This window comes from Electrophorus electricus, chromosome 8 (assembly GCF_041902795.1).
Source record: "Electrophorus electricus isolate QZ-2024a chromosome 8, ASM4190279v1, whole genome shotgun sequence".
Classification (NCBI taxonomy): domain Eukaryota; kingdom Metazoa; phylum Chordata; class Actinopteri; order Gymnotiformes; family Gymnotidae; genus Electrophorus; species Electrophorus electricus.
In genome coordinates this window covers 2,808,422-2,824,321 of record NC_137504.1, presented here as the reverse complement: position 1 = coordinate 2,824,321, position 15,900 = coordinate 2,808,422, and the positions used below count along the sequence as shown (strand labels likewise).

At 45.5% G+C, this 15,900-nt stretch overlaps 1 protein-coding gene across 16 annotated transcripts in view; it reads left to right on the top strand.

The window, feature by feature from the left end:
- Positions 1-15,900, top strand: part of add1 (adducin 1 (alpha)) — a 32,375-nt gene that overhangs the window by 8,947 nt on the left and 7,528 nt on the right. For 7 of the 16 annotated variants that reach the window (XM_027004218.3, XM_081718702.1, XM_081718705.1 and 4 more), the window contains exons 2-14: positions 5,097-5,305; positions 6,819-6,981; positions 7,068-7,219; positions 7,370-7,450; positions 8,562-8,711; positions 9,150-9,293; positions 9,641-9,739; positions 10,244-10,417; positions 10,592-10,942; positions 13,970-14,065; positions 14,449-14,538; positions 14,787-14,804; positions 15,798-15,881. In XM_027004218.3, coding sequence (XP_026860019.2) covers positions 5,111-5,305; positions 6,819-6,981; positions 7,068-7,219; positions 7,370-7,450; positions 8,562-8,711; positions 9,150-9,293; positions 9,641-9,739; positions 10,244-10,417; positions 10,592-10,942; positions 13,970-14,065; positions 14,449-14,538; positions 14,787-14,804; positions 15,798-15,881 — 1,797 coding nt within the window. In that variant the 5' untranslated portion in view covers positions 5,097-5,110. Of the gene's footprint in view, positions 1-3,682; positions 3,762-5,096; positions 5,306-6,818; positions 6,982-7,067; positions 7,220-7,369; positions 7,451-8,561; positions 8,712-9,149; positions 9,294-9,640; positions 9,740-10,243; positions 10,418-10,591; positions 10,943-13,969; positions 14,066-14,448; positions 14,539-14,786; positions 14,805-15,797; positions 15,882-15,900 lie in introns of those variants that run through there. The other 9 variants (XM_027004213.3, XM_081718708.1, XM_081718712.1 and 6 more) reach the window with 5 other exon arrangements.

Sequence of the window (15,900 nt, the reverse complement as noted above, 5' to 3'; positions counted from 1 at the left end):
GTGCTTCAGCAATTTGAAGCCGATGGGGAGATGTGGACAGGAGTCTCGCCTGGCGAACAGTTGGAGCTATACTAGAATGAGCAGAGAGAAGGAATCTGAGACATGGAGAGGAAGATGGAAAGAGATAAATTGAGAGAAGGAGAGTGAGTGTGGGAGGACAAAATGACAGTAGTGCTTCTGGGCCATGTCTGCTCTGCCTAAAGTACGGTGTAACCAACACACACACGCACATACACGCACCACTCATCTTTGGCTCTTAAAAGTTAAACCTTTCACCCTTAATTGAGCTGTTGGGTCTCATCCCCATTTAAAAGCCTGTAAAGCCATGGAGCTGACCAAACCTGGTATTAGTAGGCCTGAGCCCTGCAGAGGTAGATGGTCTATCTGTAGTGTTCCCTGTTTGGGATTGTTGTCATAGACTCCTTCCTGCTTCTTCAGGAAGTGACGCACGTTGGATGGTTCTACCCTACCCTTTCTTTGCACCGTCATTATCTATTCAAATCTAACAGATTTTTCCTGAAATGCGATGTTTTTGTGTGCTTATGAATGACCTGTTATGAAGCCAACATCTCACAGAGAGGCCCTTCTATCTGCCAGACCCTTCTCAGGCTTGGTCGCCTAGGAAACCATCGCTGTTTGCTGCGGACACCGACTCCCAGGAAGAGCTCTGGTTGAAGTAGCTGCGGTTTCCAAGGAGATGGGCACTGCTGCCTAGTGCTCGTCCCACGCATCTCCAGTGAGAGTTTGTGAAGGGGGAGTGGGCGGAGACGTGTCAGAAATGGCCAGATACTGCAGAACTCCCCAAGAACACCTGACTGTTTTGTTTAACGTTGCCAGAGCTGAGCATGCAACAGTAGAACCTTTCAGTAAACGTTTCGCAATAAAGAACAACTGGTTTGGCCTTAAATGTGTGGACTGTTTTAATTAAGGGGAAGTTGGCAGCGCTGTGCAGGCATTGCTTTTCTGCAGCGTACAGGAGCATGCATTGCTTTTCTGCAGCGTACAGGAGCATGCATTGCTTTTCTGCAGCGTACAGGAGCATGCATTGCTTTTCTGCAGCGTACAGGAGCAGGCATTGCTTTTCTGCAGCGTACAGGAGCATGCATTGCTTTTCTGCATTAGAATTGTATCCATAGTCAGAATCAGAATTGGAAAATTCTTCTTTCCCCCCTCCCCCTCCGAGTTGACCAAGATGTTACTTAAATGGAAGCTCATTTTGCAGAAGCTCATTTGAGCTTGCATGGCTGCAGATGCACAGTTCTGGTCTCACCTGTAGTAACATGAGGAACAAAACCCCTTATGGCACCTTTAAAGACACTTAAAGGTGTATGTTACTCATCGCACAGACTGCTGTAAGGATTTCACAGCACAGATGGCCATGAGGTTTTTCTTTCCTGCGTGAAGCTGCGTTTTGTGTGCATCAATTTAAAGAAATGAATGAATAAATATAGATTAAACCCATTATGTGCAATTTTGATAACTCAGGGTGCAGCTGCAATCCGGTTCACCCAGTTTGTGCGTGTGTGTGAATGAAAGAGCGCAGCTGGTTGCAGGCTGAGCCCATTCCACAGTGCTCCAGTCATTTCCTGCCCTGGGGCTGTTAAAAGCAGAAGGCCCAGCAGAGGAGGGTCGCCGGTCCCACTTCACCACTTTAACTTCAGCCGGTTTGCCCGCGTGAGCCTTAAATGTGGGCTGTGATTGGCAGCAGCTGTAAGCCTGAAGGCCGCGTCCGTCCTCAGAGTGTACAGGAGCCCTGCACCTGCTCGTCGGGTGACTCGGGTGTGCCAGATGGGTGCGTTTGCTGCAGGGGTGTGGCGGTGTTTTTTACTGCTGGTGGAGGAGGCATTAATGCAAGACGAGTCCCAGCCCACACGCTCCCAATGCCATCAGACAGTAAAGCTGAGTCACAGAGCATTCCCACTCCTTCTCTCTCGCTCGCTCTCTCCACACTCAACTCTAAAATGCAGCTCTTCTCTCTCCTTTCTTTTTCTACCCGCCATCCCTCTGTTTCTTGCTCTCTGCTTTGGCTTGTAAAAGTGAAGAAGCACCAGCACACACACACACACACACACACACACCCTTTCCCAGCATGATGGCTGAACAGGCCAGGCAGTTCCGAGCCACATCTGAGCGTGCTCAGTACTGCCTGGAGACAGCTGGGTCTGAGCGCGCTCCGTAGCGCCTGGGGACAGAGCTGCATCGGAGCGTGTGCCAAGTCAACACTCACTTCATTTTGTAATCCCAGCGTTGCACTTTAATAGATCTACCCCAGTAACGTTTTGACAGAAAGAACAAAAGCGTAATGGTAATAATAATAATAATAATAATAATAAATAACATTTTAAGAAAAATTAAGGAAAACGAAAGCACTTTAAAGTGATTATAAATGAGTGCTAGTTCTGAAGGTGCTTTCGCTAGTGTTAGCGTGAGGCTCTGGACTGGTGTTGTACAGTGCGGCCCCGTTACTTCTGGAGGGGGGGGGGCCTTCGCATTACCCCACAGCTCTCTGTTGGAAAGTCAAGCTGCTAGTGGGTGACTGTGGTTGTCATAGTGATGGTAAAGTGCTGATGGTTTGTTGGAATAGAGACAGTGATGTATGCTTTCTGGCTTTACAGCCTCTCTCGCTCTCTTTATATATAACTCCCAAGTGCGTCAGGACTGTTTGGAACATTGTGCATGAATACACTCTAAAGCTCTTAAATTCAAATATGTCCATATTTGTATCATTCAGACTCTCGCGCTTTCTTTTCTTTGGGTTTTCATACATAATGCTGGCCTCTATCTTTATAGATGCAAACCTACATTTGGTGTGTGTAGAGCTCATGCAGACAAAGGAGCAGTTGTTTATCTTATCTCTCTGTGCTGTGGAGACAGAGACCGTGTTCTGAAATCTGCCAGACCAGGAGGAAACCACTTTCAGGAAATGCATGCATCACCTTCCTTTGACCTTGGGAGGAAGTAACATGGGGGGTGATTGCCCTGTGATGTCAGTTCTCCTAAACACAGGTGTTCAGGTGCAATATCAAAAGTGCATCAAATTTTGTTCTAAATGACCTTCTTGTGTTCTGTATGATATATCTAGTTCAGTCTTGTGAGAACAATGGCAAGGATGTGATTTTGTTTCACTTAACTACATCTACAAGAGGTGGCTATCTGATGTTAACAATCCTGATACATTTGGAGACCATGACACGCTCCTCTGCCGTTCCTTCCAAATTCCACCACTGCGTAATCCAGCGCCCTGAAAAAACGGTGTCATATTTACCAAATTCAAATTCAGGCGTGCGTGATGGCCAGTGCACCAACGTTTTGGGACAATCCTAGCAGTGGCAGCTAGGATTCGGTACGCTAACTAGGAGCACAGATGTAGTTTGAGCACGTGTTGGAAAGCGGCGTGCTTGCGTCTCGTCACTGGCCACGGTGGCCGGCTGTCCAGTTTTAGACCAGGCTGTTTGCTTGTTCAGCTCTCTTTACCAGCGAACTGCTAAGTTGCTTCCCATTGGGCGATATTTTGGTGACACTGGGTCACACGCACTGCCCACACGTAGACACGGAGTCTGATCTCTGTAGTGGGTTAACCTATCCACACTCAGGATTCTGCCAGTTGCGTTCTGATTGGTTATCCACACTTCCTTGTATACACAGTTTGTATTTCCGACTGGTCCAAACCAGCCAGGTTCTGCCTTAGCAAACGGTTGCACATAATCAATCAAAGTAAAATGATCCTTTCAGAGTAAGACGTATCCGTGGGACTGAAAAAGGTTTGTGAAGTTTATGGTATCTCATTATTATAAGTGATTTAAAGAGGTTTTCTAAATGCAGTTGGTTCTAAGTAAGAGAGACATCACTGTTTATTTGTGCATGGGCTGTGGGACAAGCCTTCGTTCTGCTGTCCAGAAGGCGCATCTCCTGTATTTGTGCAGCATTTAAATGACCACTAACTCTGCACTTACTGAAAGGTCTTATTGCCTTGTATCATCGTGTTTCTTCTTCTCAGGGATCAGTGCTGTATTGTTGATTTTGGTATTCCGCTTGTGCTCATTCTGTATTTCTAGGCTTCGATTCCTGTATGTAGCAGTTCTTAGTTCACTGGTATCTTGGACTCTAGGATGCATTCTCTGAGTAGATGATGATGGCACGTTTGTAAGACGCTCTGAATCGGTGTCTGCTTTAATGATATATTTCTGCCATGGCCGCCTCTCTGTAAACAGCTATCAGGGTTTCAGAGTCATCTGAGTTTCTAGTCCTGTGTCCCCTTCTGTCAGTTTTGGAAGACCAAGTGAAAATGGATTCGATGCTGACGTTGCATTAGGAGCACTGCACAGTATTGGGAGCTACTGATTTTCTTGTGTGAACTAAAAAGTGGTGAGAAGCACTACACACTGACAGTTACCAGGAAGCTGATTTCCCAAGGGAGTGTTTCTAATGACTCTGTTTTCAAGGTCGCCTCTTTCTATACGTCCTGCCAAAATGGCAGTCTTATGATTGGTCAGTTTGCTTGTCAGTCAAGTTTCCATTTCCTGTAATAGTAGGCGGTTCTTGGCCAGGTTTAGTGGTGAAAGGCACTTTGGGAACTGTATTTTTACTATTTTATTTTATTTATTTATTTTCTTCTGGGTTTTCTTATGCATGCAGCAGATCAGGACATATAAAATGGAACTTCTTTAACATTGAGAAAGGATTGAAAATAATAAAACTGTGAAACCATTTTCTTCCCCTTTATGTTAAGAGCAACATCTTAACAATAATTGTGATTTATCTCTGACATGGCTATGTCAAAGAAAATGAATGATCCATTTTAGAGTTTAATTAATATGTCTTACAGCCACTTCATGTATATAGTTTGAATTTGCTTTAAAATGCATAAATGTGAACTTTTCAGTTATTAATATCTGTATCAGCCACAAAAGGGTGCTAATTATCTGTCATGTTTTTAGTTTTGGGTGATGGTACTACATATCCGCAGTCCTGTAAGTCTTCCTGGGTGATGACCCCTAAAAGCAGGACTTTAAATTGGCCACCCTGTAACTGGCAGGAGCCATGCTGGCACTTTTTCCTGACTTTTTCCTGACTTTTTCCTGACCCTTGTCACGCAGGTGCGGATTGCACGATGAACGGAGATTCAGGCGCAGGGGTGGTGGCGTCCAGCCCACCAGCGAGCATTCCCCACAAGGAGCGCTACTTCGACCGGGTGGATGAGAGCAGCCCCGAGTACCAGAGAGAGAGGAATATGGCCCCTGACCTACGCCAGGACTTCAACATGATGGAGCAAAGAAAGCGAGTGTCCATGATCCTGCAGAGCCCGGTTAGAGCGCGCACACACACAGCGCACCACCACGGAGCGCAGGAAAGGATGGTCACCTGCAATTGCAGTCCCAGAACAGAGTCGGAGTGGATACGTTAGAACCCGGGGCCTCGCCGTGAACAGCTTGTCACTAGCCAGGGATGTCGCATGCAGGTTGGCCAAGGATTTCAGGCAACCCAAAAACTTGCAATTAGGTTTATTTATCATTGGGCTTGTATACAGCTGTCATGTTCGTTAGCGAGGCTGGCTAGCAAACCACGCTGCTCCGTCTTCACTACTAATGGTGTCGGTCTGTCTCGTTTTTGATGTTATTTTAAAGGCTACATGAAAAGTGCAAAAATCCCCTCTTAAGAATCATAGTTTTTACATTGCCTAATGTGACATTTAGTCAGGATATTCCTGAGTGCAGTACTCAGTCTGGGCCCTTTCCACAGACTAGTTTGCTGTTTTTTCGCTTCCACTGTACGTGTTGGTAGCACAGGCGACGTTTTCACTTTTACTCAGTATTGTGAAGTGTGTAAAATGCCTGATTTCAGGGAACAGTGGCTTTTAGTATTACGTTGAAAGACTTGTTTCATCATCATCATAATGAACCCTGATCTTCCCATCAACATGTGATGGGATTTTAGACTCATAAATGGTCTCACTGTTCTGTTAACCATGGCGCTCTCTGCAGGGTCTGGCTGTGCCTTCAGATAACACTAAGCGTCCCCTCAAGCTCGCTCTCTCTGTCTAGTTGCTGTTTGTGTCTCGTGGGCGAGTTCTCTGTGAGTCTGGGAGAGCGTTTAAAAAAGCGGTTATTAGCTGTTGGCAAATGAAGACATTCTTTATCATACGGCGGGTAGTGGGGAGAATGAGGAAGGCAGTAGGCATCCCCCCTCATCCTTTCATAGAGGGAGAGGCTGATGGAGAGAGAACCTCAGGGAGGAGGTAGATGAGGGTGTGAAGACATGCCTGGTGATTTTTCTCTGCCTCTCTGAATTGTCCTAACGCTCTTGATCTTGTTGGAGGATTAGGTTAGCGCTCTGAGATGGGTAAGATTTTATTATTTTAAATGCATTCAATAACTTCGTTACAAAATGAATGTCTAAAAATGAATCAATTTAAATTGGTGAATTTAACTAATTTGGTTTAGCTTGCAACATTTCATTAATGCAGAAAGGGGTTTTATTCTTGCAGTAGTTTGGCGGGCTGTATATTTTTGAAGCGTTCCATCTGAGCGTAAGAGAACTTTGGAAATTAGTTGGATTTATCAGACGTTGCTGGTCCCACTGGAGCCTTCTTCCCTGTTCCATTTCTCCTTTCCATTGTCTGTTGCGCACACACACTTTACTGGGACGCCACTGGTTTGAACAGACATTCAAGGTCCGTTAAGTTTTTCCTCTTTGGTGTGTTGTACGCATGTGTGGCATTCTAATGGTGCTTGGAGTTCGTTCTGCATCAAATCGGATTCTTGATCCGATCCGACGGTGTTGGCAGAGTTGTCAGAGGAAGCATTGATGTGACGTTTCAGGCCTTCTGTGAGGAACTGGAGTCCCTGATCCAAGATCAGATGAAGAAGGGCAAGAACCCCACCAGCCTGCTGGCCCTGCAGCAAATTGCCGACTTCATGACCACCAGCGTCCCCACCATGTACCCTGCTGCCCCGCAGGGGGGTATGGCAGCCCTCAACATGAGTGAGTGTGCATGGAACACACACACACCACACACACACACACTTCAAGCTGTTCTTCTCATGAGCCCAACGTGTGTGTGTGTGTAGGTCTGGGTATGGTGACCCCTGTGAACGACCTCAGAGGCTCAGACTCCATCGCTTATGAGAAAGGCGAGAAGCTCCTCCGCTGTAAGCTTGCTGCCTTCTACCGCCTGGCAGACCTGTTTGGTTGGTCCCAGCTTATCTACAACCACTTAACGGTGAGTGTTTCTCTCACACTCGTGCACACGCTCACGCCATCTGCTGGTGGAGTCTGAGCTCAACTGACTGGACTGTGATCTGAGCGCAGCAGGGCAGAGAAATGAAACCGTTGTTCCACGCTGTGTTTAATGGCCGGTGTGCACCCTCAGGTCCGGCTGAACTCTGAACAGGAGCGTTTCTTGATTGTCCCGTTTGGGCTTCTGTACAGTGAAGTTTCCGCCTCCAGTCTGGTAAGATCCCATCTCCCATTTTAATTTTTTTTCAAATTGCCATATTGGTTTATCGATTTCACTGGTGCTCCTGTTGCACAATTTGAGGAGACCAATAAAAGAGCCATATTGGACTCTTTGGGCCTGAAGTGGGGTAGTTTACATTCAAACATCAGCTTGCCATTCACAACAAATTGCAGATAATAGTTTTTTTTAATATCACGTGTTTTTTGAGCAAAATGGTAGTTTGTGACAAATCTGTGATTTGATTGATTTTTATGTTCAGTGTCAAGATGGGTACAATGGTGGCAATAAAATAATGGGCTGAAAGTTGATCAATAGGCAGAAGTGCCATTTAACCTCTTGGTTGCTGGTTAAGGAAGATTTTAAAACCATCATAGTTTATGAAAGACGATGAACTGGATGCTAAATTATAGTTTTTAGCGCCAAGTCATTGTGGAGAAAGATGTCCTCCCTCTGCTTCCGTGTGTGTGTGTGTGTGTGTGTGTGTGTGTCCAAAGAGACTCCGAGTCTACAGTGGCCTGCGTTTAGAAGCCATTTCCCTGTGTCCCCTCTGATGTTAGTCATGGTATTGATGATGAGTTTAATTTAGTAATCATTTCAGTCATTTTTCTTCACTCAAAATTTACAGGAATAAATCCAGATTACTGACTCTGGTCCACTGTTCCCAGATCAGGTTGGAGCTGATATGTGGCTTTAAGGGGCGAGGTGGCCCAGTTCAGTTGCCACAGTGGGGTTGATTACGGTCTGGTTTCACTGGTTGGGAGTTTGCTTTCCTGGGCATAACTGTTTAGAAGGTGTGAGTGTTGGCACATTTTATTTTATGGTTTGATTTCTTAAAATTGATTGATTTTTATGAGAAGGAGTTTAAAACATTTTTTTTGGATTCATATTGTACATCGTGAAAATGTCTTCAGGTATAAAGCAGATTTCTTTTGAAATATGGGGATATCCTGTGCTGGTGTTGAAGTGGGAGCGACAGAGAGATGGATGGATGGATGGATGGATGGATGGATGGATGGAGAGAGGAGCAGGGGCATGTGGGAGGCTGGTAAAGGAGGAGGTGTGAGGAGCACCCAGCGCTCATCTGCTCCTACGCGTCTCTCCCCAGGTGAAGATTAACCTCCAGGGGGAGATGATTGACCGTGGTAGCACCAACCTGGGCGTGAACCAGGCCGGTTTCACCCTGCACTCCGCCATCTACGCCGCCCGGCCCGATGTCAAGTGCATTGTGCATATCCACACGCCAGCAGGCGCCGCGGTAACGCACACATCTCCTGCCCCGGAGCTTCCAGCACCATCTTTGACAAACATGTCGATAAACATACGCAGGACAGTTCTCCGTGGTCATTTTGTTCTTTGTTAAGTTTGAGGCTGTTTTAAGGTTTTTATAGCTTTTAAATTCTCTGCTGAATTGCGCCATTAAGAGGGAGTCTGTGTCTTGCGTTTCTGTCTATGGGAGTATCAACCTGAGCTCAGTGTTCACACATCCTGCCTCGTGTTTATTACTGCAAGTGTTTTTTGAATAAGTTGTGGGGGTGGTACTATGCAAATGCACAAAAATACAATTCATTAAATAAACAGGATCAGATACGATCCAGGTTCCTGTCCGGTACCCGGTCAGAACCTGTGACCCGGCTTGAACGACCTGTCTGTTCTGTGGTGTAGCTCACAGCGCCCCCTACATGTGGTCCTCCAGGTGTCTGCGATGAAGTGCGGCCTTCTGCCCCTATCTCCCGAGGCTCTGAGTCTAGGCGAGGTCACCTACCATGACTACCACGGCATTCTGGTGGACGAAGAGGAGAGAGTCCTCATCCAGAAGAACCTAGGACCCAGGAGCAAGGTACCTTCACACTCGCCGTGTAATGGCTGCTTTACAGGAATATTCTAGAGTTATGATGTGATGTTAAATCTGATGATTTTGCTTGCAAACACCTTTACTGAGAGAAGAACAAAAACCCAGCTGACTCTCAAGCGATTATAATGGAAGCCTAACGGGCCTGGTTTGGTTTTGTAACGAGCAGAGCTGGTACTGTGACTGCAGCTGAACAAGCATTGCTTTTGAACAGTCATAAGGAGAAGAATTGTAAGGGTATGGGAATATTATGCCCACACTGTGCCATGTGCAAACAATTGTCATGCTGAAGGGAAATCTAAATAGGCGTGTCTGTGGGCGTGTCCGGCATCCAGGTGCTGATTCTGCGGAACCATGGGCTGGTGTCGGTGGGGGAGACAGTAGAAGAAGCTTTTTACTACATTCACAACCTGGTCACAGCCTGTGAGATTCAGGTAATACCTGCCCTGTAACACCTGCAGCTTGTTTCATTACTCATTTATTACTGACGATTTGTGCACATTAGAGAACTTCACATCACCCACCGCTCACTAACTGAAGTCCGGCATTTGAAATGGCAGTATTTTGAGGCCTGTTTTATAAGCATTAAAATCCTGTTATTGTTAATCTAGCCTAAAGTTACCATGCCCTTTCTATTTTCAATCATTGCTAGTCTCGCTCACTTTTATAAACTACCCCAGCACATCGTGCAGGTGCTGACTAGCGTCTGCTGAAGGGTTTCTGTTAGAACTTGAGTGTCAGTAGGTCCTCGTTAACCGTTACAGTGAATCCCATCAAACCTACTCACTGGTGGTTATCATTACAGATCCTGGTTAATGTTACTTTAATCCCAGTAGATTTCCATAATCGCAGTAAACTACCACAGATTATCATGGTGGTGGATATCTGTTGCCAAATATCCAGTTTTTAATTATTTTTTTCCCTCTGTGGTGTTGCAGGTGCGCACCCTGGCGAGCGCGGGGGGTCCCGATAACCTGGTGATGTTGGACCCGGGAAAGTACAAAGCCCGCCCTCTTCACCCTGAGCCAGCCGGAGATGGCACGAGCCCGCATCCCAAGTGGCAGGTCGGGGAGCAGGAGTTCGAAGCCCTCATGCGGATGCTGGATAATCTGGTGAGACAGGAAGCTCGGTTTTCCATTTGCCCACAAGTTCACTGGGAGAGTTTCCACAATTTTAAAACGCATTCCTTGTGTTCATATTGACTTTTCTTTCAAGATCCCAGATCATTTGTGTGAAGTAGTCATGACATATTGGAGTATAAAATGAAATTCTCCCTCCCTCTGCAGGGCTACAGGACCGGCTACCCGTACCGCTGCCCTGCGTTGCGTGACAAAGCTAAAAAGTACAGCGACGTCGAGATCCCGCCCTCCGCTACTGGCTACTCGTACGCGGAGGACAGCGATTCGGGCGCTCGCTCTCCGCTGAAGCAGAGCTTCCAGCGGCAGCAGAGAGACAAGAGCCGCTGGCTGAGCGCCGGCCGGCCGGACGAGGCCTCTGAGGAGGGCCCAGAAGGCGGTGCCGGCAGCCCCAAGGCGAAGACTAAGGTGTGGACGAACATAACACACGATCACGTCAAACCCTTGCTGCAGTCTCTCTCGTCCGGTGTCTGCGTGCCAAGCTGTATAACCGACTGCTTGGTCTGTGCCTACCTTATTGTTCACAGTTTAGAAACGTACTGCTATCAAATGATGGTCTGGGTCAGCTTGCTAGCACCCCGGCACCTGGCTGGGTGGTCTTTTTTTTTTTTTTTGACTTCGCTTGCTCTGTCTATCGTGTAGTCCTCCTTTTCCCCTCTCTCAAATATTTAGCAAACCAAGCGACTAATCTGTTTCCTGTTGGTAGAACCTTAATGCTTTTTTTGGGTTTCCCCCCCCCGACGCTCTCTCTCTAGCTCTGGCTTTGTGGCTGCTTAAGATGGTTTTACACAGTAATCAAACTCTCTGCCCTCCGTTTGATGTGATACTTTTTATTTTGTCCCTCCAAGTCATTTAAAATATCACCCTGATGAGTAGAGCAAACTTTATTATTATGCCTACAAACCACACTCCTGTGCAGTGCTGTCAGACTTCAGATGCCCTCACTGGTCTGTGGCGTGTCAGGGTGCTGTCTAGCTGCCCAGTGCATGCTGTGTTGCATGACTTACCAGATGCGTTATGGGTAGTCTCCTGGAGGACCGGGGCTTGTAGCATGTGTGTAAAGTGGATGTGGCGGGTTACTGTTGCTGCTTTTACGACTTTCCTTCCTTTTGTGGTTTGTTTGTTTGTTTGTTTGTTTGTTTGTGTTAAAAAGGTGGAGCAGATTATTCCTGGGCCTCAAGTTTAACTGTTTCGGACTATACTCTAATAACAGAGTACCTATAGAAGGCCTTGGTGATGCATTATGCTAATGTTACCTTCCGTTGCAGAAAAAAGCCATTTAAAAGTAAAGACCCATTTTTGAATCTCATATGATACTTGGCTTGCAGTGAAAGATCCTGATAGTCATATTAACACAAAGATGATCTCTTGGTAGTGCTATAACAGTTTTGTCCTAGAAACACTTAGGAAGGTTGTTTCTTGACATCCTACTATTTTATACAACAGTTTATCTCCGTGCATCTCCACAAAGGCCGTGCCCGGGGCTGCGAAGGGACATAGTAATACTGGTCAGTCACGTGCTCAGTTTCCCAGAGCATTCCAGAATTTCCTGGCAAATGTCTACAGGTCTTTTTGAAAGTCAATTGGGAATTTTTCAGAACTACCAGAATTTTTACTACGTGTCTTGTGCAGTCCTGTCCGAGGCAGTGAAAAGGTAGCAGAGCGACGCTTTTGGTGCAGGCTTGAGTTCAGAGTCCCTGCTTGCGGTTTGCTGACTTACCATCATCATCTTGTTAAACTTGCGGTTTGTTGACTTGTGGTCCTCTCCTGAAACCTTTTTACATTGAGTTGCCTTTTTATTCTTGCTTTTAAGTTTTTCAGTTTTCTGATTTTGTATTTCAGAAATAAGAATTGATGAGATAACCCGCATCTGTTCCTGAGCATGAGTGTTTTTAAGGAAAAAAAAAAACAATCCTAGAAACATTGTGAAGTTGTTAACTCTCCAAACGATTATCTCTAGTTGGGGAAGTGCGAGTGTTGTGTTGTGGGGCTCTATTCGTGATCAGTGAGTATTTCATGTTTACATGTTCATTCCATGTGTCCTTCCCTTCCAGTGCCCATACAGAAACCCTTCCTCATGAATTTTGGTTCTGCGCTGAAAACAATTTTTTTATTTATTTTTTTTCCTCAATAAGCTAAAGTAATGGTCATAGCTACTCATGCTAATTTTACAAGCCTGTTGCTAATGTTTACAGCTTTGTAGAAAGGGCTTCTTTTAAAACTTTATTTAAACATGCTCAAATGCTCAAAGACTAAAGCAACATGCATTTGCTGTTCATTAACCATCGTAACCTGGGAGACATTATTACCAGCCTCGAGTGAGAATAACCAGCGTGAGTTTGAGTTTGAACTCAAGGTCATCTCGTCTCTCTCCTAATACAAGTCATCAAAATGCCCAGTTAATAATATGAGATTTTGATGAGCTAAAGTTCACTTATAAATTAGTTTCATATAATGACCAACCTAACTATTTGTTTTCAGTCTGATGGGTGGTGTGGGTTGGGGGGAGGGGGTGTTGGTGCCCATGGTAGAATAGTTAGTGCCCACAGTCACTGCTTAAAAAACACACGGCGCTTCTGCCTCACACCCCACCCTGCCTCGTCCAGCCCTCCCCGCCCCAACACACCTGCTCTTCCTCATGCCTCCTCATCCTCTTCTGCCTCCAGTCTCTCTCCTGTGTCGTCTTTACTGCTTTTCTGTTCTTTATTTCCTTCAGGATTCACTTTTGCTTTCAACGGTAAATCCAGCAGCACAAACATCAATGATGATGATGACCAAAGGGATGAAGATCTGTTTGCCTAAGACCCTCTGTCATGGGGATGCAGCATCTAGATGCCATTTAACAACACCCCGAGCTTAAAGGCTTGGAGCAGCAGCTTTCTAGCTTTCTGTAACGATGTCCGAATGGGCTTATAAAATATTCAGGGTCATATCTTAGCTTAGATGTGGGCTTAAACGCACAGATCAGTAACGACCATTAGCATTTAGTCTTGGTGTCATCTTGACAGCTTTACAGGAATTCTAGGGCCAAAGCTTGGAGAGCAAAGCAAAGCACAGACCAGCATTGTGACTTATCTAAAACTTAAATTTTTTATCAATTGTTTTTTTTGCAACATTTTTCCAGTGGAAAATTCTGATTAGTCTGGCCATTACTGATTGGTGGCAGGGGGGGGAGACAAATTTTTAAATTGTAGATATTTTATTTTCACCTAGAGGTTTCATAAGGGTCTAATGGAGGAAACATACTTATAGATGATGTATTCCTTGGCTACAGTGTGACGTGTCAGGTGGAGCGCTACAGTAACCATTAAAACCCTAACTTCATCATCATTGGTTCACAGTTCTGTGCAATATTATTACAATTATTTATTGTTATTTGAGTTTAACTTTTTCTAATTTAAAAAGCATGAAATTATTTTGATAAGCTTGTGTATATTTATTAATTTTGGTGTTTTGGTTTCGTTTTGACTTGGGTTTTTTTTTGTTTTTCTTGACTGTCTGTTTGAATCTTCACTCTGGTGATTGCAGTGGACGAAAGAGGAGAGTCTTCGACAGGCTGCAGTGGCCAATCAGTTTGTCCCACTCAACACAAATCCAAAAGAAGTCCAGGAGACACGGAACAAGGTCGGAACGCTTCTTTCCGCAGCCGTCAGCTTGGGCTGTCACGGGATCCTCTCATGGAATCTTTTAGCTTCTCCTTAAACCACCGCCTAAGTTTTGCTGAAGCGTCTAATTCTTCAGCTCTTTAATGTTGAGCTCTGCAGTAAATTTGCTTTTGTAGTTTAATCTTTACAGAATTTCTGAGATTAAATCGTCTGTGGATGGAACACGGTACCCCTTATGTTATTTGGGAGGCTTATTATTATTATTATTATTATTATTATGCATGGTCCTTTGTGAAACGAATATGCAGAACTCCGTTTGGAAAAGGTGAAGAGGTTAGGGCCAGTTTGGTGTCCCCTGTGGTTAGAGCATGTTGGTGTGTGTTGTGACGACATTTTCCACAGATCCGGGAGCAGAATCTACAGGACATTAAGACAGCTGGCCCACAGTCACAGGTGCTGACAGGGGCCGTGGTTGACCGGTCCTTCGTCCAAGTGAGTCCTCTAGTATTTCTGCTTACTCTCGCTCGCTCGCTCGCTCGCTCTTTCTTTCATATGCCATTTCCTGTATGAACCTTGTGTAATTCTTACACACACATGCGCGCGCTTCCATCAGATTCCTTTATCTCAAACACACACACACACACACACACCCTAATAGTGGTCTTCGCATGCCACTGTTTGCTATTCTGGTCCATCCTTTTGGCTCATTCTGTAATTGTGACATTATTCTTTGACCACAGAGAGCGACTGTCTGGCATGTAAGTACAGTGTGAGTGTGTGCTAGCTGTAGCTCACGCACATGCCCCGCCCCTCCACGGCTGGGCTGCCGTTCATCTCGCATCACTTCAACTGGTTTGCAGTTACCCGTTTTAACTTCGTTTTCATTTAAGTTGGTCTGCCTCGACTTTAACGACTAAGGCTGCAGATGAGGTGATTCTGAAGTTGAGCGTTGTACCGCATGCAGAGCAAGTCCCACGTTTGATACGATTTGCTTTTTTTTGTTCTTCCAGTCGTTGGTCAGCCATCCCTGAGACCGCCTCCTACCCTTGGCATCAGTTGTGCTTGTCACGTACTAATAACTACTTGTAGTTTTTGTCTTGCGTGCATTAGAACAGTGTTGCTGTTGAAGTTATTTAAAGAGTCACGCTTTAATAAATTGTCGTGTTTTAAAGTAAAATGCTCATTTTGCAAAGCTTGGATTTTTTTTTTTGCATGGATATGTATTTGCTGCTACACAGTAGAAACCCTGGACATGGTGTTGAGGTGCTGGTTTAACTGGTGGGGTTCACAAAGCCTCTTCGAGTCAACATTAGAGGTGATGAATCCTCTCTGTTCAAAGAGGACCAGAAGAGTGCGCCTGCTAATGTAAATGAATACAATTCTGATTGGTCTATTGTGCCCTTCCTGTGCAGATCACCATTATCCTCCAGGAAGCCTGAGCATAATGTCCCAGTGCCGCAGAGAGAGGAATGCTGTGTGTGGTTTGACTAGCTTACGACAGTGGTGCAATGCATGATGTGCCATTCTCTATGTCCCATTTTGCTTCTTTAAGAAATGTCGTGTGTGTGTGTGTGTGTGTGTGTGTGTGTGTGTGTGTGTGTGTGTGTGTGTGTGTGTGTGTGTGTGTGTGTGTGTGTGTGTGTGTGTGTGTGTGTGTGTGTGTGTGTGTGTGTGTGTGTGTGTGTGTGTGTGTGAGACAGACTGATAAATGGCACATGCTTGTGCGCTGCTCATAAGGTGTGCTTTTTCAGGATGCGCCACTGTCTGACTGTTTGGAGTCTATCGATGGCCTCGACATCTCAGACAGCTTAAGTCCTGCTAGGTCTGTTAGAAAGGTACATGCTGCTGCGCGGC